At 43.5% G+C, this 24,221-nt stretch overlaps 1 protein-coding gene across 2 annotated transcripts in view; it reads right to left on the bottom strand.

Moving 5' to 3' along the window:
- Nucleotides 1-6,731: 6,731 nt before the first annotated feature.
- LRFN2 (leucine rich repeat and fibronectin type III domain containing 2) overlaps nt 6,732-24,221 on the bottom strand; it is a 347,503-nt gene continuing 330,013 nt past the window's right edge. For both annotated transcript variants that reach the window (XM_069073624.1, XM_069073623.1), the window contains one exon: nt 6,732-7,843. In XM_069073624.1, coding sequence (XP_068929725.1) covers nt 6,811-7,843 — 1,033 coding nt within the window. In that variant the 3' untranslated portion in view covers nt 6,732-6,810. The remainder of the gene's footprint in view (nt 7,844-24,221) is intronic.

Genomic DNA, 24,221 nt, shown 5'->3' on the forward strand with positions numbered 1-24,221 from the left:
TTTTCTAGCATGGAAGTAAAGGGGTATGCATGAGGGAGTTGTTACATGTTCATACCTAGGGCTTCTGACTACAGACCCTCAATACCCTCAGAGTCTTTGTCTCAGAGGGAACAAGCATTTTATTAAGCTCAACTATGTCTCAGGCTCTGTACTAAGCACTTCAGAAATATTAATTCATTTGATGCCACTAGCCTAAGAGGTGCTGTTAGCATTCCCATTTTACAATTGAGGAAACTAAGGCAAGCAGAAGTTAAGTGATTTGCCCAGGCTCAGCAGCTAGTAAGTGCTGAAGCAGGATGTGACCTTAGGTCTTCCTGATTCTAGGCCTGCCGCTCTAACCACTGAGCTACCTAGGCAAGGCAAAGAAAGACGATGAAGGTAGAAAGTGGGTCTTTGTGGGAGGGCTACCAGTCATCCCAAAGAATACAATGATGACTTCTCAGCGATATAGAAGAACCAGCAGAGGGTCAAACCCAGATGGAGCTTCAGAAAGAGGGAGATAAAACTGATCCAGTCAAACAGATGCCCCCATTAAGGGCATGGCGCGTAATAAATGTGTTAAGTGAACTGACCTTTAGGAAAATAAGCAGGACTTGGCTTGAGGAGAAAAAAAAAACCCACCCAGAAAAGTCCAAAGGCTTTGCCCATTCCAGGAAAGGCCCAAGGACTCCAGGGAATGGAGATTCCAATGAGTAGGAGAAGGTAAGCATATTTCTCTCTTGTTCAAGAAGAAAAGTATGAAAAACTTCCCCTAGACAAAAAACAAAAGGAAAGGCACCAAGCTACCCAGTGTAACATGAAGGAGGAAGGCCAGAGCATAGGAATGGCTATAGAAACTAAGCTGCCCCTATTTGAGGATAAAAATCACTTTAGGAGTAAAAAACCCTTCCTCTCATTCTGACTCTAGGATGAGCCAACTCTTCTCTGCAAGAGGGTGGCGAGGAGTTGGGAAATAAATGGGCCAGTGAACTGGTAAGATGAATGGATGTAGGGGTGGGGAACCTTCAGCCTGGAGACCACATGTGGCCCTCTAGATCCTCAAGTGTGGTCCTTCAACTGAATCCAAACTTCACAGAATAATGAACATGAACACAGAACATGACCCACTTGTCATGTGGCCTTGAGGCCGAAGGTTCCCCACTCCTGGAAGAATCAAGAATCAAATCTTGATTCCCCTTCAAATCCTTGATTCTCTGTGTAACCCTTTAACCTTTGTGAGCCTTGGTTTCTGCATCATTAAAATGACCGGGGATTGGGTGAAGAGGAAGGAAGACTCGATTTTTCCTGAGGTTCCTTCCAGCACGGTGCAGAAAAGTTATAGCCTTTTTGAAAACATTGATCAGCCAAGAAATCTGGGAACTTGACTTTAACCATGTTTGCTGAGAAGCTGAAAGCTTGATTTCAAAAGTAAGAAACAGCAAATATTTTAAAAACCATGAAAAGGAGAAAATGAATTTGCTGTTGTTGTTGTTGTTGTTGTTGTTTATAATACACCTCCTGGTTCTTTGCGGAAGCAGCCTGCCTGGAATTGATGCTGTCATGTAGATGTAGAGACCTTAAGTGTTTCCCTGCAAGAAAGAAGGGCCTCTCCTCCTAGCCCTTGCTTCCTGCTAGAACTCTAATTCTGAATGACTGGCACTCATCCCCATGTGTGATGTTGTAAACGGCTTAGGTTGCCTTAGAGTACTTCTCTGCAGAGCTGTTGTCTGCAAACTGGCTTTTCTTTTGCAAAAATGTTTCTGTTTGGCTTTGTTGCTTTTCATGGCAGCTGGTTGCAGAAGCCAGAAGCCAATGCCTTCAGGGATGGCTAGAACCACACCCGGCTATCTGGGCATCACAGGCAAAGATGGGGGCCTTGGACCACTGAAGGCTAGAACTGGAGCTGGCGGATCAGAGTTCGAATTTTTGTTCTGTTGTTTGTTTCCTTGGTGGTCTTTGACCTTGACTGAATCATTGCCTCTTTCTGGGCCTCAGATTCCTCCTCTATAAAAGAAAGTTTCAGTTGAAAAGAAGTAATGTGAAGGAAAGCTCTGGCTTGGTTTTATCTTTTTATCCTTAACACAGTACTTGATGTGCAGTAGGCACATAATAGATATTTCTTGAGTGGAATTGAATTGATCTCTAACATTCCTTCCCCCTTTATATCTAGGGTCCTTTTCCTGTCCACACAGAAAATGGAAGACAAAAAAGTACAAAAAGATTGTGTTAACTGAAGAGATATCACCTATTAAGTTTGAGATAAGACAAAAATGGAAAGAGCTGACCATTTGGAAATAAGAAATTACACTTCTCTTTTCTCAGTGGAAATTATATCAAAGGAAAAAAAATCACTGCAACACTAAAAGACCTTCTACTATGATTTTGAGGTAATCCTGTCTTCACCTTTGAGTCACTTGACCCTCATGTTCAGGCTTAGACCTACCCCTAGACTATTAGGGCAGTTCAGTCCCTAGGCTGAGAGAATGTGCAGACCCCTAAATCTATAACTCAGAAACATCAATCCTTGTTACTTCTCTTATTGTGACCTTAAGCCTGCTCCTGGTACCTAGTTTCTTCCCTTGCTCCTTGCCACCAAACTTCTCCCTTATATAGTAAATAAAACCTTAATTTAATCCCTGTAATCAAACCATTACTCCAACAATGGGAAAGGCAAGCTTAAAGAGAGTGGTATAATGGTAGAAGGATCCTGGAGGGAGTATCCTCAGCCCTAGCCTTTGAGGGACATGAGATAGCTGTGGTCCAGCAGAGGACCATGGAGGCATGAGGATGACAAGTCAGATAAGGGCTGTTGGGTCTTCCTTCCCTTCAACAGATGTTGGCACTTGGGGACAAAGCCCTGCTCTACCTGCCCTAGTCACGGTTCTATTCTCCTAAACCTATTAATCAAGCATTTGATTGTTGTTCATTTGTTTTTCAGGCATGCCCAACTCTTTGTAATCCCATTTAGGCTTTCTTGGCAAAGATATTGGTTTACCTTCTCCAACTCATTTTACTGAGGCAAACAGGTTTAAGTGACTTGTCCAGGGGCACACGACTAATAAGTGTCTCAGGTCAGATTTGAACCTGGGAAGATCAATCTTCTTGATTTCAGGCCCAGAACTCTATCCAGTGTGCCACCTAGCTGCTGGCCTAATAAATTAAGCATTTATTAAGTATCATTTATGTGCTGTGTACTGTAACCTATTGACTTCTTCCTGTCATGTCTCACTAACTCTTCTTTTTAACACTAACCTGTTTCCAGAACTCCTTGACATATAGTATATTTGGTTGAACTTTTACTGCTTATCTGACCTCAGAGCCTCTTGTCACTATATTCCCTGCCTCTCTCTTGAAACACCTACTAGCTGTGTCTGCTCAGCATTGCAAATGACCCACTTGTCAACCTCAACTTATGCCTGCTACCTGATGTCAGATGTCCTTGAAACTACACAGTATTAATTTAACACAAAGAATATTGATTCTAAAGGCAGGGGACCTGGGTTCTTATTCCAGCTCTGCTATTTAGTGTATGACCTTGGACACTCCTCTTGAGGTCTCAATTTCTTCTCTACAATAAGGGGGATGGACAAGATGACATCTAAGGTCCCTTTTAGCCCTAAATCTTATATGCTTGTGATTCTATAACTGGGACCTTTCTAGGTCACTTGCTCCACTTAGTTTGACCCATCCCATAACCACTTAGGCTCTAATACTAGCAAAAAGATAAAATGTGCATTGCTGCCTCATTAAAAAAATCTTTAACTAAGTATTAATTAAAATTAGAATAAAAAATTTTAGACTTAAGATTCTGTGGGTTTTGTTTGTGCTTCCTCTTAGCTTCCAAGTAAAGGTGAGAGTGAAGAAGTCATGTGAACTAAGGGGAAAAAGGTTCCCCTTGGTCAGGATTGGTACCTTCTAGTGCTTGGGTGCAGTGGGCTGCAGGAACTCCAAAATTCAGAAAAACTTGAATTCATGCAAGTAGAAAATCCTGGAGAGAATGAGATGGGGATTGATGGGAACACTGACCCCTCCAGGTCATTCTCTTCTTCATTCCCAAGACTATGTTCCAGGGTTTTCCTACTAGTTTGTAGGTATTGGGTAGGGAGCTCTATGAAGGGGAGAATATCTAAACACAGCTGCCCAAAATATCATTCCCAATCATACCCTTTAATATCCCAGAGCATTTAAAGAAGATTATGACAATGTTCCCAGGAACAGGACAAATATCCTTTTCTCCCCTCCCCCAAAAGCCATGATTGGTATTTTTTGTTTGTTTTAACTGTACATAACTGTATATTTTGTATCAAAAAGAAAAGAATGGAATCATAATATGACCACAGGGATATCATTTTTCTAAAAGTCCAATTAAGAAACATGACAAATACATGAGCTAGTACATACCCATGCCAGACACCACTCTGAACCTGGCAAGAGAAGATATGGTTAGCTCACTGGGAGGAGGGAGGTGTGCCCCTCAGCCTTCCCTGCTCTCCTGCCTTGTGTCCAAACCACTAAAACTAGGAAAGGTATGACTTGGGAATGGCTTCTTCTATGGTCAGATTAGAAGATGCAACAAAAGGAACACATGGACGAGGGAGGGAAGATGTGAGAGGGAAAATATGAGCCCCAAACTCAGTCTCAAACCACACAAAGCTTCACATCACATTTCAGTGTTGAGGAGCTGACTAGAGCCTCCACCATTCTGGCACTGGAGAATTTAACTTACTGATCATAGAGCAACCAGTCTTTGCTGGGATGACCTTATAAGGATTGGAGAAAGGGAGAAGGGTGAGGAAGGATGAAGGGAGGGAAAAAGAAAGAGGGAAAGGGAGAGGAGACAGGAGGGGAGGGGAAAGGATTGGAGAAAGAATGAAAGGGAAGAAGGGGAGGGAAAGAAGGGAAGAGTGAATAGGGATAATGTTATAGATTGAGCAGGGGCATTCCATTTAGATGTCAACGTTGGATCCACAAGGCAATCTTTCATAAATTTCCTCCATTCTCAGACCATCCAAGAAATCTATACCTCTATGGGTTTCACTAGGGTGGCTGGAATATTTCACCACACCTTAGCAAGCAACCAATAACTTGCTGTAACAAAAATAACCTCTAGGTGATACAATCATCTCAGTTCAACCAATAGGAAGAAAGGAGGGGAAAGAGGAGTATTGGCAGAAAGAATTATGTAGAGAAAAGAAAGTGTTAAAGGGGTAGGAGGCTGGAGAGACAGAGACAGACAGAGACAGACAGAGACAGAGAGAGACAGAGCGGGGGGAAAGAGAAGAGGCAGAAGACAGATGTGGAAAAGTCATTTTGTTCAAAGCTCAGTCATATTAAATCAGTTTCCTGAAGTTGTATCCTCTCTGTCCCCATTCTTTCTCTATATGGAATGTCTATCAGTTTCCAGGAATATGGGGGGGACATGGATTTCAATAAGCTCCTGTATTTCTTTTATTTCCACTCTAAATTCATGGATAGAGGTCCTTTCTGGAAATGACAGAAAATAGAGCGTAACCAAGGATCCATATCTTAGGGAGTTCCAGGCTGGGTCACCCAATACACAACCAAAATGTGCAGCTCTGCAAAAAAAGTCCCCACCATGATTCGGGGGTAGGAGTAGGGAGGAAAAACAACACAGGACCTTTACTCAGAAGAATCTGAAAGTCTGAATTGGAAATCTAGCTTTTCCATCAATTGCCTATGTAATCCTTACCTCTGACTCTATTTCCTTACCTGATAGATTATCTATCAGATGATTTATATGGTCCCTTCCAGGATGGTTCTGAGATTCTAAAAAGGCTCAGATTTCTCCTCAAAATCCTTTATGCTCCCCCTCCCCCTTACATGCATACATGGTCCTTTATCTCAATACTTGCTCTCCAATCATTCTCAGACTATTTAGGTGGAATCCATATAGCTGTTCTGAGGACTCTAACTTTTGTTGTAGGGAGCTCTCTCTTTGCCCTACCCAACTGATAAGGGGAAAAAAAACTCAGACAACCCCAAATAGAACTCTTATCTCCCCTCCATTCCCTAAAAAATGCCCCACTTTTAATTCAGTGCCAAACTGGGTTTAACTTGGCATGATACTTGAGAGTCGGATGCTGTGGGAAAAGTTACTGGAGTAAGGGAGCAGGAAGCCTTTGGGTTCCTTGTGGGAGGAAGAAGTTAATGGGACTATTTGGATGTTATGGAATTCAGGAGTCCTCCCCCCCAGGACTAGAGAAGAACCTCCTTTCTCTGGCACTTGAGGTCCAGCAAAGCATCCTCCCATCATGGCTTTGCTTTGACCCTCACTGATTTAGCCCCATGGGCACAACATTTCTAATATATGGTGATCTCTCCATTATCTGTATGGCTGTCTTTAAGCAGTAGAGTAAAAAAAGAAAGAAAAAAAGGTCCCCCACAAACAACAGTTCATTCCAAAGCTTCCTATACTTGGCATTTGTGATTAGAGAGCTCTTCCTCCCTAATACTGGGCTTGGGTCAAATTGCAGTGCATTCCCTGAGGGCACACCGACTGAGCGGTGGGAAAAGGGGACCTGAACTTGAGATGGAGTTGGTGGTGAGGAGGATGGGATGGGGAGGGGATAGGACAGGGGATGGTGGTCCCATATGTAAACGCCGCCCTCGGATAACCCACAAAGTGCACGCAGATAATCGAGAGTTGACTTGATATATATAAAAAAGGAATGATTTCTTCCACCTTGTTGCCAGCATCCATCCAACCGACGGGCGGAGGGGGGGGGGGGAGGAGTAAGGAATTGACATAAGGAAGGGGGGAGAGAGGGAGGTAGAAGGGGGTGCGGGGCGCTCTCTGGGCGCCGCCGCCATCTACACCGTGCTCTCCATCACCCACTCGGAGCTGCCATAAGTGCCCCTGGGCCCCGCGAGGTCACTGTCCTCAAACTGCAAGAGCATGCCATTGACAGAGAGGCTACGCCTGGTCCAGATGTTCGTCACTCTCCTCGGCGGGCTGTAGCCTCCCTGTGCCGGAGCGCCCCCGGACGCCCCCGACACCGCCCCCGCCGCCGCGAAGTCCCCCATGTCGAAGGAGTGGCTGCGCCGCGCCTTGCACTCCAGCGGCAGCGGCAAGAGGCTCCGGGCGCGTGCAGCCGGTGGCCCCAGCAGTGGCTCGCGGTCCGAGTGACGCCCCATAGCCCCGGCCCCGGCCGGAGTCCTGGAGTCTAGAGGTTCCTCCTTCCTCTGGCACTTGAGGTCCAGCGAGGCGAAGGCCCCCATGAGGCGGTCGAGGTTGGGCTTGGTGCGAGCGCCAGGCGGAGGGAGCCTCCAGGGGCCCCGGCCACCCGCCCCGTCCGTGCTGCCCAAGGAGCTGGAGGACGAAGAGGAGCCGCTGCTGCGCCCCAAGCCGCCTCCGCCACCTCTGGCCCCCGGCCCCCCAGCCCCAGACGCCCCACTGCCGCTTCCAAAGTGCTCGTTCCTCATAGACGCTTTGGGGTGCACTTGCGGCGGCGCCCCGTTCTGCACCGCGTTGGATGGTGGCGGCGGCGGCGGCTGCGCCCCGTTGGTCTGGGAGTAGACGTTACTGACAGCCGCAGCATTCATCTTTCCAGGGCCCTGGTGATTGCACACCTTGTAGCGCACCATGAGGATGACGATGAAGACCAGCAGCGTGGCCACGATTATGCCCCCAATGACCAGGATCATTGTGCCTCCCAGTATCTGACTGTGCATGGACTGACACTGCGGATAGTCAGCCTTGGTGGAGAACTGGGCGCAGCCCACGATGTTGGTGGCTGTGAGTGTGGTGGCCGTGTCATCCCACATCGCCAACACGCACAGGTCATAGCCGGTCCCCGACACCAAATTGTTCACCACGAAGGCCTTGTTGGAAGCTGGGATCATCCTAGGGGTGGGTGTGGGGGGGGGGGAGGGAGACACACAGTAGGTAGGTTGGGTGAAACGCAGAGACAAATAGGAGAGAGAAAGAGAGGAGAGAAAGGGAGGGAGTGGGAGAGAAAGAGGCAAGAGGCAATCGGAGACAGATGAAGTGACAGAGAGGCAAAGAACGGGGAGAGCAGAAGGAGAAAAGGACGTGTGGAAGAAGCAAGAGACAAGGGACAGCAGATGAAGGAACGAGTGTAAGGACATATGACCAGGCAGAAGAGCCAGAGATTGAGAGAGAGACCAAGAGACAGAAAGATATGATTAAGGGAGAAAAAAAAAAAGACATAGAGATGAACAGATTGGGCAGAAGAGACAGACATAGAGGAAAAAGTGACAGGAAGAGAGGAGACAGAAACAGGAGGGCAAAGGGGGAGAAGAGAATCCAACGTGGTGTTACAACAGAGGTCAAGAGACATAGAGATGGAAATAAGAGATAAGGCAGGAGAGACAAATAGAAAAAAAACAGGGAGAGACACAGAGAGGGTGTGACAGGAGGGGAAGGGGATGAGACAAAGGAGAGAGAGGTTAAAGAGGTATTCTAGTCCATACATGTTCCAACCCATTGCTCTTCCCCTCAGGGTGCTGGAGAGAAGCATCAATAAAAGTGAAGCTTTCCCACTTAGCTGAGACAAATCTTTTCTCCCTGGATGAGGAGATAGAGGTAGGATACCTAAACTCAGTTGATGAGGAAGGTACTGCCTCTTGCTGAGAGCTGCCCTGACTGTGGGAAGAGGGGCAAGGTCGCAAAGGTGGAGAGAGAAACCCCAGGGCCCTGCAACTGCTATGCTAAGTTTAGTCTCAGTCTACCCCCTAATCCTATACCCCATCTCATAGAACGACCACTGGGAAAGATGGTTAGTTTGATGCAGCGGTGCTGCCTACTAGTCTGCAATTATTATTTGTAATAACAATAATTAGCATTTACATAGCACTTTAAGATTTGCAAAGTGCTTTACAAATATCTCATTTTATTGTCACAGCAACCCTGGGAATTAGATGCTATTATTATCCCTTTTTTTATAGCTGAGGAATCAAGGCAGACAGGTTAAATGACTTGCCCAGGGCCACACAGCTAGTCACTGTCTGAGGCTGGATCTGAACTCAGGTCTCTCTGCCTCCAGGCCCAGTGTTCTATCCACTGCACCACCTAGCTGCTTAGCTGTTTAGGATTCTCCTGACCCATGACCTCAGAGACCCATCTCTCACCTCAGTGTACCAAAGCAGGATTGTAGACTTATAGGGCTAAGGAGGACCAAATGGTCGCCCTATCCCTCCCTCTACTTCTAATTTAGCTAGTTCCCCCAAGGCTCTAACCTACATTCTGTTGCTTTAGTGGTTCAGATGTTTATTTAGACCCTTCTATGCTAGTGGCACCATGTTTGTCTCTGTAAGGGAATATAGAGAAAAATGTCCAAGTCCTTGCCCAGGAGTTGCTTCTAGTTTCCTTATCTTTCAAAAGGATAAAATGATTTCATGAATGAGCTGTTGTAGAGGGACCTTCGATTTGGTCTAGTTAGTCCCCCATTTTACAGATGGAGAAACTGAGTCTTAGAAAGGTGAAGTGATGCCCAAGTGTCACAGCCAAGAAGTATCCCAGGTCTCTTGACTGTCAGTCCCTTACTCTTCCTCCTGCATCATCAATACTAGCTTGTTTGTAGACAAACCTAATCTTGAGGCCTTTTAAGTCTTCAAAAGATCCCATTATTTCCTGACTGATCCCTAATGCCTGCTTAAGCTCTTGAAGTGACCTCTGGTTTCTGCTGAGAGAAATGCAGACATTGCTTATCACTTTCCATGTTCTTTTTTTTTCTCTTTAAGACTGGGTTTCCCTATCTCACCCAGGCAGTTGGTGAAGGGGCCAGTTACCTGCTGATCAACACAGCCTTTGACCTGCTCTGCTTCTGAGCCTTCTTAAGCAATCTGGTGACTTTCTGCTCCCAAGGCCTCACTATATTAATGGGGGGACTTAGTTTGGTCACATGATCTGCTTAGCCCATTGCAGCTCAGAACTCCTCCTGAACCCAAGATCCTCCCCAGCAGCTGGGATTACATGCCAAGTTAACCTGTGTGCCCCTTTGTGATTACCTCAAAAGGCCCCACTCTTTTTGTAACTGTTCTTAACTTCTATGTTAACTTACTGAAGTTCTCCCAATGATGAAATCAGAGATGAGGACCATATAAACTTATTGGCCCCTGGTAAGTGTCTTCATATCTGATGCCCAAAGGAGGAAAGTGAGGGTGAGTACAAAAACAACAAAACAAGACTAAATCCAGGGGCCGAGCTGCTCTGGTTTATGAGAAAGAAGAGGCCAGGTGTCTGCCACTTCCAAGGGGCAGAGGGGTAAAAAGCTCCATGGAACCTGGTGTTCTAAGTTCATGAGAGCCCTGCTGTGGACCATAACTGGTCTCACTTCCTCTTCCTGTTGCATCCTGATCTTCAGCACATCTAAGGCTCCTTTGACTTACACCTCAGGTAACTGAGACCCAGCTGTAACCTGTTTCCATCTCCCTCCCTCTGATCAAAGAGCACCTTTGCCACTCATTACCTGGGTGACTTTGGACAATCAATCTCTCTGGGCCTGGAAAAAAGGAGGGAATTGGACTAGATGACCTCTGAAACCTCTTCTTGTGCTAAATCTATGATCCTAATGGCTCCAGCATGTAGATGACACAAGTGTTATGACCTATGTCTCCTACCCCCACTTCCTATATCTTATTTTAAGCAGCAGGACTCCTTTTATTTGAGGTCAATTCAGTATAATCAGACTTTGAGCATTTTTTCTCTGGCTGATTCTTTCTGAAAGTCTTCCAGTCCCTGTTGAAACTGTACTCCAGAGGGGAATAGCAACCTTCCACACCTGGATTTGACTGCCTGGTGAATTTTAATCCTCAAAGTAGCAGCCAGGATATGGAAACATGCCCCTTTCCCCTGTGCTCTAAGAAAGGAAAGGGCCCCATCAACTCCTGTCAATCCCTCTTTCCCAAACCCAGAGTCAAGTGGCATAATTGAGATATCAAATATGAAATTCTGAAGTCTGAAAAGTTCCACCTGGGAACTGGGGTGGAGGTTTGTAGCTGACAGGCAGCTATTGACAAGCCATCAGTCTTGGTTGCAGCAGCCCAGAGCTCCGAGCACAGATCCTGCCTACTTTTCCTCTCTCCCAGGTCACCCCGGGTAGCTAGGCCCATGGCTAGAGGAGCCTTGGCTTCTGTGCTCTATGTTCTGTAAAGGAGGGTTTGGTGGTGGTTGAGAATAGACCAAAGGTGGGGAATTAAGACAGAGCAATAGTGTTACTAACTGACATGAGATGGTGTTGCTGTCTCACTAGAAAATCTGCTTGAGTTACTACTGTTTCCCACAGCACCTGGCATATACTAAGGACTTAAATGCTCACTCATTCATTCATTCTTTCATTCATCTATGTATTCATCCATCCATTCACTCATCCAACTATCCATTCATTCCAATGGAACACATTGCTCTCCATGAACTTGTGGGAGTATATGCTTGATAACCACATGTGTAGCTTATGAAAGACACCCTGGTGTCATTCATCCTTGAGAGATTTTTCATATTGTCAGTATCTTGAGACTAGACACCTTGTGGGGTGGGAGTGGGAGAATGTGAGAGTGTAGTGTAGTACAGACTACAAATGCTGTAAGATTTCCTAGAAGGGGGTCTGCAATGGTCACAGATAGCTTCATTAAGGAAGTGGGATTTGAAAAGGGTTCTGCAGAAAAGATAAGACTTATATAGCTGGGAGGGGATCCCAGGCAAGGGAACCATGTGTATAGTGGGTAAAGACACCAGTCTAAAGAGTCTAGACTTGTGAGTTCAAGGTCTGTCTCCAACACTTACTAGCTGTGTGATGTTAAGTGAATCCTTAGCCTCTGAAACTCAATTCCTTATCTGTAAATGGGGGCAATGATACTGGCAACCTAGCACTATAATGGGAGTTAGGAAAACTTGGGTCCTAGTACTTGCTGCTGTATGGCACTTGCTAAGTCATCTAACCTTGTATACTGATAGAGGAAGTTTCCTTACTGGAAATTGTGAAATCGGAAGCTGAGTAAAAAAAAAAAATGTAGCTGTTACTGCCTTACAGGATTATTTCAAGGAAAGTAGTTTGTAAACCTTTTGGACCGAGCCAATGATCTTGTGATTTCATCAGTATAGGGCAGGTCTTCAAACTTTTTGATCACAAACCTTACTATTAAAAAATAGAAATACATCAGCATATATGGATTTACTTATTTAAGTGACATCCATGCACTACTATGCTAATAATTATGTGGAGTATAAAACTTGCACGAAGTAGAAATTAAAAAGGTTGAGATAAAGATATATTTCTTTCTGGAGGCAGTGAGGAGCCCTGGAATTTACTGAGTAGGGGAGTGATGTGGGCAGACCTACCCATTAGGAAAATCACTTTGGCAGCTATGTGGGAAAAGAATTAAGAGTAAGGAAAAGGTTTGAGGCATGGAGACCCTTTAAGAGCCCATTGTTACATTTCAGCTGAGAGGGGATGAGTACCTGGACTTGAGTCATAGTTATGTGAGTGGAGAGAAGGGGAAGTCAAGAGATAGATAGAAATGATATTTTGCAAGTGTTTGAGTATATGGGATAATTGAGGATGAGAAAGTAGGAATGAAACTGATTGTGAACTTGTGCCCAAGATAACACAACTAGGGAGTGTTGGATCCATATTTCAAGTCATACCCTCTACCTGGAAGGATGATGATGATTCCATCAAGAGAAATAAAGAAAGTTGGAAAAGGGGTGAGAAGGTAATGTTCTGTAGGTTACAACCTAGCCGTATCTGCTCAGCCAGTGGGACTTATTCTATCTCACCAAAAACAAAATGGTGTGAGTGGCTGAGGATGGAGTGGGGCTCTTACCACTATTGACACAGAGAGCAGAGCCAACCACGGAGTATAAAGCCAGCTAGGGGTGTCAATTGTAATTATGTATGAGTTGAACTAGGGGACAGGATGTGTGTATATTGGGGGAAGGTCTTTTTTTTTCTTTAATCCTGACTTGGTGTAACTGCTGATATGAGTTCCTGAGTTGGGCTTAGGTTATAATTATAATTTATATTAAATAAAATATATTAATATATTAAGTAAAAATAATATCATTATAAATAGTCTCTGAAGAGACTACCCTGGGACAGAAGTGACCAGATTGAGAGCTTACATAGCCACCGGAGGGGGTGGAATGGAAGAGTAATGTGTGGGTAATGGGTGTGGCTATATTATAAACAAGGCCTTTGAGAGATCAGAAAGTTTGGTCTGGGACCCATCTTCTTACCCTCTGATTGGTTGATCATGGAACTCTTGAGGTTATGTCTTCTCTGGTCCCCTCCCATCCCCAGATTCACCTTTCACTTTGGAGACAATTTGTACAGGATATCTCTACCAATGCAGTTAGTACCTTCTCTGTAACTTATAGTTCTAGAGATTTGTCCAGGGTCAAAATGCCAATATATGTCAGAGGTGGAATTTGAACCCACATCACCCTGATTTAGGTGGAATAGTGGGTAAAACACTGAGCCTAGAATCAGGAAGTCTTGAGTTCAAATCCAGCCTCAGACACTTATAGTGTATAACTCCAAGGAAGTCACTTAACCTCTGTTTATTTCAGTTTCCTAATCTGTAAAATGGGAATAATAATATCACCTACCTCCCAGGGTTGTTATAAGGATCAAATGAGATAATAATTGTAAGTGCTTAGCACAGTGCATGGTATATAGGCCATATGAATGCTACCTGTGATTGTTTTTAAAATAATGTCTATTATTTTTAAAGGTTTTGAGCGGGGGGAAAGCCAGGAAGGAGCTCAGGAGATGGAGTTAGCTTGATCTTGGGAATCATTCTATCAACTGACCTAAGAGTCTTTATAGGAGCTAGATCTCTCCTAATAACCTACCTCAGGGAACCTGGTGGGAGATCAGGATGGGGGCTTCACAGGCTCACCTGAGGGACATCTGTCCTTCTCAGGGTGTGAAGAGCACATCTGGGTTATATTCCTCCCTCCCTCCCTCCCTCCCACCTTTTCCACCTTACCCAAGTTCAGGAAAGAGGGTAATCAGATCAAGACATAATTGTGCTGAGCTGCTAATGGGAGGTGTAATCTGCCACAGTCAATTCTCCATAGGGTGGCTGGGCATGCGAGTGATGAGGGGTCAGGCCCTGAAAGGCAGGAGAATTCAGATTCTAATGATAATTGGCCCATCAAAAGAGAGCCTGGAGAAATGAGTTGTCATTCAAGAAGCAGTGGAGGGAAAAAAAAAGGCTACTAGTGACAATGGTGGCCTTGTGTAGAGAGTGCTAGGCTGCAGGTGTGTCTACATGCATGGTTGTGCTGGGCTGGGTCACACAGCGAGTAAGAGCTGGCCCCAGTGTCGGGATGACCTGGGATCGAATCCAGGCTCAGACACTCAGCACCCACCTGGAAACACCTGGCCATGTAACCTTGAGCAAGTTACTTAACCCCAATTGCTTAGGGGCAGCCAGGTGACTCAGCGAGTAAGAGCACCGGCTCCAGTGTTGGGATAATCTGGGGATTGAATCCACCCCCAGAAATAACTGGCAAGTTACTTAACCCCAATTGCTTAAAAAAAAGAAAGAAAAGGGGGTGGAAGATTCCAAGAATCATAGTTATTAGATCATCTATAAACATTGACTTGGCTCTTGGTATTCTAAATGTCAGACCCTTGGCCAAGGACCAAGGGAACACATTACTGAAGGAAGTCAGTTGTGTCTGTTTTGACATACTCTCTATAAATGAAACCAAAGGACAAAAAGAATTTACTGGTAAATAGAAGGATGGTTCAAAGGTTCTTCTTAGTGATGAAAACAAAGAAGGGGGCATGGAGTTTGCTTTCACTGTGCATCCACAGGTAATTGTTCAGTTGTTTTTCAGTCATGTCTGACTCTTTGTGACCCCTTTTGGAAGTTTCTTGGCAAAGATACTGGGTCACACAGTGTCTGAGACTGGATTTGAACTCACAATGATGAGTCTTCCTGACTCGAAGACTGGCACTTGTTCTACTATACCACCTACCTACCCATTTATGAGAAACATCATTTCATGGGACATTTGGTTATCTTATACTATAGCACTCATTATGACTGTGTGCAAAAAAGAAAATCATTAAGATAATTTCAGCTTTTGTTACAGCATATGTTATAGAGTATAAAGAAATAAAATAATAAAATAAAATAAACTCTGAAAAACTTGAAAAAAATTTTCAACATTAAATCAATGCATACCTTAACACTTGGTAATTTCAATGCAAAGGTGAGGACTGCAAAAAATGGTTAGGAAATATGGTTCAAGAGTAAACAATGAGAGGCCAAAGATTTATTGACCACCCAGAAGACTCACTCCTGTATACCATTAATATTTCCTTCAAGAAAATAATTGGAAGGTGCAGGACAAAATAACATCATAAAAATGAAGTAATTAGATTTTTTAACAGTCAGGACTGCTGCCTAAGTCATTCATGAATCACCTATCTATGTGTAGTCAAATCCCTGATTTGTTAAAGCAAAGATATGGGTTGATACACAGCTAGAAGAAAGAATAAACATGAAAACAGATACAGCATGAGATTAAAATAACTTTGGCTTGACCTATTTAAATAAGATTATTGATGCCTTCCTCACATGGAAAATGGATGGAGGAAAGGACATTGACACCATTTTTGACAAGTTCATACAGAAGTTTAATCAATGTAAATTATCATAATGAGACCAAAAGAAACTAAAAACCACCTTAGTCAACAAACTCTTGGCCCATTTTCCAAGCAGAGATTTGTATGGCAGTGAAGTAAATACTAGTTTAGAATATTAACTCATTTTAAAATTCCTACCAAGCAGAATACTGAAAAATTAGGAATAAAGTCACTTCACAAAATATCAAGAAGCAGTAAAAAGGAAAAGCAGTTTAAATAAAGTTTGAGAAATCTAACTAGGCAGAGTCATCCAAGGGCCATTTAAGTATAACACTAGGAGAACAAAGTCCAAATAAAAGATGGAAAAGATCTTCAAAGATTTCACAAGGAACTTTTCACCATTGAGGACCATGGAACCAAAACACTCAGATTCAAACATCATAGTCTTGGATGGGCCTATAGAGAAAGCAGAAATTCTGCTAGAGAGAACAAAGAAAGAAAAGCAGCCAGACTCAACCAAATATTCAAAGAGGAGGTCTTTGTTAGAGGTGACACAATTTTGAGGGCATTGACAGACTTTCAAAGTATCTGAAGCAGAGGACGGGATTAGAGGAATGGAAAAAGATGTCTTGGATCTCATTATTACCCCAAAAAGTGACCATATAGCATATGCCTACTTTATTTTTCTATGTAAAATTATTATGAGAATAATTTGTACTTAACATTGAGGGTATCCTTGATGAGAGCATTAGAAAGGAATAGGTGTGCTATCATAAACTGTATTCCATAACTGACCACATTTTTTTTCCATCACACAATTGAGAGAGATATAGGTGAGTCAGGTATCCTGGCGCACTCCTATAATCCCAGCTACCAGAGAGGCTAAGGCTGGTGGATCTCTTGAGCTCAGGAGTTCTGAAACTCAGTAGGCTAAGCCTTCAGGTGTCTGCGCCAAGTTTGGCACCAAGACAGCGAGCTGCAGGGAGCAGAGGATCACTAGCCTGCCTAAGAAGGGACAAGCAAGTAGAGGTTAGAAATGGAGCAGGTCAAGCACCAGTCAGAGTGACTGGGCCTATTAGTAGCCATTGTACTTTTCAGTCTAAATAAGACAGAGAGACTCAGTCTTAATTTTTAAGAAAGATGTAGAGAATACAAAATCCAACTTATTTGTCAACTATAAAAAAGCATTTGATTTCATAGAATAAAATACACTCTCAAAGACTATCTTCCAGCAGTGCATTTGTCAGAATTATGCAAAATTACTTGAAAGATATGACAACAGAGATAACCTTGTTCAGTGACTTTCCCATCACTTTGAGAGGTAAAACTAGGAGATATAAGCTTGCCAGAGGCTGACCATTGTTATGGAGAAAATACAGCACAGAATTCAAGCAAATAGTACTGAGTGTATCAGGCCCAAGAACATTACTTTAGATAAATAATCACTCTAAAAAGCTTAACCTAACAATACACATGGGAAGAAAAAAAGTGAATACAGAATACCTCTTATTACAGACTATAATATGCATTTGGATAGACAACTTATAGGGCTTATGGATCAATATTCATCTTGGATAGAAGATGTAAATGGACAGGGGACAAAATTGAACTGGAAAAGGCAAGTGGGCTGGCTCACCTTGGGGAGATTGCAAAGTTCTGCCTGAAACAAAGGCGCACCTTTTTAAGATCAATATTTTTTTCCTGGTACTGTTATATAGATATGTCATAGGATACTACAATGGCCAAAGAATAGAAGTTGAGGATCTTCCAAAGGGAAGGAAAGGAAGCAAGGAAACAAGCATTTATTACTCTGGGAGATAGCTACTTTTTATCCACATTTTATGGCTAAAGAAACCAGATGTGTAAATATTGATGTGCACATTCATATGAACATTAATATGTTTTTAGATAGCATGGGTCCCCAGGGAGAAAAAAAAAGGAAAAAAATGTAAAAGAACAAGAGAGAGGGTCATGGTGGGGCAGAAGAGGCCACAATATATCACAAAGAAAGAATTATGCAGGAGAAGTAAATGCGTTTACCAAATAAATGGATACCCAGGAAAGAAGATAGGCTGACCAAGAGTGAGGAATAGCTGATAAAGGGTGGCTGGGCATCACTGATATTCTTGAGATTGTAGGAGAGCTTAAGGAAGACCCCTACCATATTGGGCAGTCTTCCTGGAAAAAACTAATTGACCTGCACAAGAGTAGGAAAGCAAGGGCCAGGCAGGGATAAATTGTGACCTGCATCAATATCAAACATACCCACATTGATGGGATCCCACAACCACCCAAGAGTCAAAGTAAGTGTTCTTAACACTGAACCATTAAACACATTTCTTTGAAGGCCAGAATCCTTTATTGTTTACCTTTGTATCTCTAGGGTCCAATAACATCTTGCACATTTGTTTTTGTTCAGTCATTTTTTTTCAGTTGTGTCTGGTTCTTTGTGATCCCGTTTGAGTTTTTCTCGGCAAGGATCCTGAAGTGGTTTGCCATTTCCTTCTCCAGTTCATTTTACAGATGAAGAAACTGAGGCAAAGGAATTAAGTAACTTACCAGGGTCAAATAGCTCATAAGTTTCTGAGGCCAAATTTGAACTCAGGAAGGTGTGTTTTCCTGACTCCAGACCCTGCACTCTATCCACTTTATTCACCCAATGCATTGAACACTGTCAATACTTAATACATGCTGAATTGAACTGAAAGTCTTACTGCTTTATATGGATAACTGCCTTAAAAAAAACCCACCTTGTAGAGACAGTGCTTTAATAACAAAAGAATGGCTCCCTAGTAGAATAATTTTAGAAACCAGGGCCAGTGATGGGAGAGCTATTTGGGAGAAGCCATTTTCCCCCAGAGTCCCTCACTCAACTTATTTAAAGAAGTGAAACCTTCTACCCTACCTACCATCTGCCTTTCTTTATAATCCCAACATTTAACATGGTGCCTGGAGCATACACAGGAAACATTTAATAAATGTTTATTGACTGACTGACTTATCTACCAGGAACATATGGACATGTAAAGTGAATGAGTTTATGTCCATATGTGGAAGAATTAATGTACTGCATATGTAAGGTTGTGTGTAATTGTTTCAATGTAGTTATGTGAGTGGGGGGGTGTTTGTATGTTTGTGTGTATGTGTGTTTGTATGTGTGTGTGAGAGTGAGTGAGAGAGTATGTGTGAGAGACCGAGTGAGAGTGTGAGTGCATGTGTGTGTATGTGTGTGTGTGTGTATGTTATGGGATGGTGAATGTAGATGTGTAGGTCCAGCTAGATGGTGAAGTAGATAGATTGCCAGGCCTAGAGTTAGGAAGACTCATCTTCCTGGGTTCAAATCTGGCCTCAGACACTTACTAGCAGAGTGACCCTGGGCAAGTCACTTAACACTGCCTCAGTTTTCTCATCTGTAAAATGAGCTGGAGAAGGAAATGGCAAACCATTCCAGTATCTTAGCCAACAAATCCCCAACTGGGGTCATGAAGAGTCAGACATGACTGAAATGCCTGAACAACAAGGAGTCCATATGTACAAGAATATATGTTTAGAAAGTATGGAATCTCGGGGCGGGGGGCAATTTCAAGTACAATAAACTTCTCTTCAGTGCCCTCAGCCTCTAGTCTCTTACCTTCTAGAAGCCCTCCTCCTCTTTCCGGCTGTTCAGAGCCTTCTTGATCCCCCTCAGCCCCCACACCCTGAAATTTGCTCTCAGGAAATAGTCTGACATTACTTAGAAGCTCTAAACCTGGAAGGTACCTGAGGCTAAGGGACTATAATACTGTCCAGTCTTCTCATTCTACAGATGAAGAAACTGAGGCCTAAGTGACTTGCCTAAAGTCATACCAGTGGGCAGTATCAGAGCCAAAGTTTGAACCCAGCTCTTTTGACTCCAAATCAAGCACTCTTAGCAATTAAGCCCACTGCCTCTCTGGTTGAAAGTAAAAGCCCCTCCATGCCTCCTCACAGACGTCGTGCTGACTTAAGCCTGATCCCTAAGCTTCTGATGGGAAGAAGGCTTTGTTCTTCCCTAAAGCATTGTAGTCACCCAGGCATCTGATATGGGAGGTAATCTTTCTTCACACTCTCATCCTTCCTGAAATCGGACCAGCTACTCCACCTCTACCCAGGCTGGGCCCTAGTGTGAAGGGGCTGTATGTATTCGTAAATGTGTGGGAGCCTGAAGAGGTGAGAATTCATTTGTGCTGGTGAGTGCAGGGCTGTGGGCGTAGGCATTGTGCTACTGTGTATATAAGTGGTCTAGCATCTTGTTTTCTACAAAGTTTCCAGTAGAGAGAAGCTCCTAACAAATCTCTTGTCTCCATGTTCTTGCTTCACTGCCGTCAACCTTCCTCTCCTCTTCTCCCCGCTTCCCACACGCACAGAGCTTCTCCAACTCACCCCTCGAATGCTGATGAGAACCCACCCTTCCCATCAAGGCTGTGAGATCTATTCCCCTGTCTGTGATACTGATGAGTGTTTGATTATGCCGGCACTCTCCATGCTTGGCTTTCCTAGCTGCTGTTGTATTGTCATCAAGCTAATCGGCTCTCCAGTTGGCTGCTGGGGCTCAGAACCTGGCTTTAAAAAATGCCTCATTAGACTGTAGTCTATCCGACCGTCACTCCCTTTCTTATCCAGCCCCACTCCAAGTTAAAACAGTCTTTGACTCTGGACAGATCTCGAAGGATTTTACAGTGTGCTGCAGGGGGCACAGTCCCCGATCTGTTGTGGTTGTAGTTTGTCCTTCGTTCTAGAAGAGGGCCATGACATCTGGGGGATGAAAACATGACTTGCAATTGACTTTGATTTGAGTGAGGGAGGGCTGTGCAAAGTCATCAGCCTCACTTTCTCCTCCAGAGCCATCTGGGTCCAGTGGCCAAATATGGGTAAGGACAACTGGGGATCTGTAGAAGCTCAGAGAGCATCTAAGTGAGGGAAGGGCACGATGAATAATAACATCAATTCAAAAACACCCACAAAAGCAATTTACTCCTAGGGAAAGTAATAGTTAAAACCATCATCTAATTTGTTCTTCATGACAACCATAAGATGCTGGTAAGGAAAGCTATTGTTATCCCTATTCTCCAGATAAGGCAACTGAGGCTCAGAGAGATGCGGTTATTTGCCCCAAGTCACCCAGCAAATGATTAGTAGCGCTGAGAAAATGAGTCACCACTCCTGACTTCCAGGTCAGGACTCTTTCCAAGAGACCAGAAGGCCTGTATCCTATCATCTCATTTGTCTCTCAATACCAAAGCTGGGAAGTTCTTCAAGCTGATTCGAACTTCTTTCTGGAAGAGACACTGGGTGTGCCCGTTAGTTGCAGAAGGAAGGACAAGGCTTATTGTCCTAATTAAACCCCATTGAAATATGGGAGGGGGGGATTTTCATTTTTTTAATTTAAATATAATGGCTTTAAATATTGGGGGAGGGATCTTAAGATAGGAGGGAGCTTGGTGGCCTAGTGCATAGAGCACTGGGCCTGGAGTCAAGAAGACCCGAGTTCAAATGTGGCCTGAGACACTTACTAGCTGTGTGACACTTACTAGCTAGGCAAGGCATTTAATCTCTGTTTGCCTAAATCCACTAAAGAAGAAAATGTCAACTATTCCAGTATCTTTGCCAAGAAAATCCTATGGGACCATATTGGCTATAGTCCATGGGGACATGGCTGAGCAACTAAACAACAATAATCTTAAGGTAAGATGTTTGCCTACCACAAGACTTTTCAGAGGACATATTAGTCAACTGTGTTTTTTTTTTCCAGTTGGCCTGGGTTGTAGAAATCCTGCCTCTAGGTCAAACCAAGCATAGCCCACTCTCGATCTTTTTTATCAGACCAATCACAGTCATAGATGTAATTTGCATCACTGGACTATTTGTGTACCTTATATAATATGCTACCTTTTTAACTGTATAAAGGAGCTGCTCTGACTGCCAGATGCACCCTTAATTATTGAGAGATTCAAATGGTAATTTCTAGTCTTACTACTAAATTGATCATGCTAAGACCTTTGTGCCTCAGTTTCCTTATCACAGATTTTTATCATGACAAGTGACACCACTTCTCCCTCAATCTTCCTCACCAGGGGAAGGAAACCCTTTGGGCCTGAGAATCTCCATCAAGGTTGAGATTAGACCAGAGGCAGGGATGTAGAATCAGGAAGAAAAACTGGGAGAGGATGAAAGAGAGAAAAAGGATAGTAAAAGAGAAAGGAAGAAGACAGAGGAGAGAAGGAAGAAGCATATCAAAGAAAAAATTTGGGGATAAGGAAGAAATAAAAGAAAGAGAAGGGAAGATAAGAAGGGGAGAGGGAAGATGAAAAAATGGGATAGAAAAGGAAGGGAAAAAGGAAAAAGAAAAGGAATAAATGCTCATGTTAGAGGTGGTGGTGGCTGAGAAGGTATTACCTACATTAGTTTTAGGGGTTCCTCACTGCCAAGGTCATAGGTTGTCACAACCTGGCTTTAATAGTCACCTTTTCTGAATCTCTCATTGTCTGCAGAGCAAGAGGAGCTGAGATAGTTGGAGTTAGGGAGATTACATTCTGCGCCTGTCAAAAAAGTGAATTCTTCTGTCCCAGTTGGGGAGGTCTGCTAAGAGCCATAGATGACTATGGTGGCTCAATGAGGATTCCAAGACTTTTCAGACAAATTATTGATTCTAGGACTATGTCAGAGCACCAGGGCACCCTGCCATTACTGTCACTCTGGCTTTACTAATGGAAAACTTGTGGACTTCCTGAGGTTTTGAAATCACCCTCCCTCTGACTCTGTCCTCCATATAAGACAGCACTATGCTCTGTATATCCATAAACACATCTATATCACAGGGAGTATAACATCATAGCACCTAAATCAAGAGCTGGTAGGGACATGAGACTTCATGAATTAGAAGTCATTTATTTTACAAGTGAAGAAACTTCGGCTCAGAGGGAGGAAGTGGGTTGTCAATAGTTGTGTAATTAGTCAAGTGTCAGAACTAGGATGCAAACTAGGTTTTCTGACTCCAGATTTTATGATCTTTCCACTATACTGACTTCAAATTCACTGATTTTTAAAAAATAGACTGTAAGATCCATGAGGGTAGAGTCTTCTGAGTCCTATCTAAACTTTCTGTCTCCCGTAGTTTCTACTACAATGCTCTATAAATGAACAAATTAATGAATAAAATTAATAAAACAAGCACTGCCATTGTGCTAAGCACTTGACAAATACTATCTCATTTGATCCTCACAACAACCCTGGGAGGTAGATGCTTTTAATATCCTCATTTGCAGTTGAGGAAATTGAAGCAGAAAGAGGTTAAGTGGCTTTTCCAGGGTCATACAATCAATCAATATTTATTAATCACCTACTATGTATGAGCTGAACACTGTATTAAGTGCTGGGCATGAAAAAAGAGGGAAAAAGACAGTCTCTGCCCTTAAGGAGCTTATAATCTAATGGAGTTAGTAAGTGTCGGAGCCTGGATTCAAAACAGGTCACCTAGCTGCATGACACAGGCACTTAATAAATGTCTACATTGGGCAACTCACTTCCCTTATCTGTGTTTGAGCTTCCTTCTTCCTTCTTCTCCTCTGAAAAAAGGGAGGGTCCAATAGTGGATGATCTCTAAGGACCCTAACAGTTCTAATGAGCTATATCCTCTGTTTCAGTGTTCCCTTAGTACTAGAGGTCTCATCTAAGCTCTTCATCTTTTGTTTTAGGGCCCTATTTTTTTCTTCTTTTAATTATACCCTGCTTTCCCCCCCAGTTGAACCTAAAAAGTTCATTATCTTTTCTTTTCTTTTCTCTTCTTTCTTTTCTTTTGGAAGAGGGAAGGCAAGGCAATTGGGGTTAAGTGACTTGCCCAAAGTCACACAGCTAGTAAGTGTCACATGCCTGACGCCGGATTTGAACTTTAAGGCCTGTGCTCCACTGCACCACCAAGCAGCCCCCACCCCTTTTCCCTCCAGAGCCTTTGGTTCATACTGAAGCCACTTTTAGGTGGCTTCCTCTGACTGTAGGAAGCAAGGTTAGCTTGGTCTTCTCCACAAGTTTCCCTACTCACCTACTCATTCCTCTCCTCCTGTTCTTTTTACTGACTCTGGTCTTCTTCCCTTATTGGAGGGATATCTGATTGGAGCTGATATCAGCTCCACCTGCCAGACTCCCTTGGCTCCTGATACTTTGCATATCAGCCCATAAAGATAGGTTATGTATTTGGAATGTATGGGAAATAACATCCTGACCCAAAGGTTATCAAAGAAAAACCTATGTAAACATTTTGGAAGTGTGGGAGCAGGAAAGGTTAGGGGAAAGACACATTGGATTTTTTAAGCAGGATATGCATTTAGAAATCATCTAATCCACTTCCCTTATTTTTACAGAGGGAGAAACTGAGGCTGGGATCTTGACCAAAGACACATAAGGACGGAGCCAGGATTAGAACCCACATCTTCAGATTCTCCATCCATTGCTCCTCCCATTACATTTTGAAGCCTTTGTTGTTGAGTCATTTCAGACTCTTCATGAGCCCATTTGGGATTTTCTTGGCAAAGATACTGGAGCGGTATCCTTCTCCAGCTCATTTTATAGAAGAGGAAACTGAGGCAAACAGGGTGAAGTGACTTGCCCAGGGCCACACATCTAGTAAGTGTCTTCCTGACTCCA

Source organism: Petaurus breviceps, unplaced genomic scaffold, assembly GCF_028583685.1.
Source record: "Petaurus breviceps papuanus isolate PSGF00001 unplaced genomic scaffold, PetGlider_PUasm1.0 90865, whole genome shotgun sequence".
NCBI lineage: Eukaryota > Metazoa > Chordata > Mammalia > Diprotodontia > Petauridae > Petaurus > Petaurus breviceps.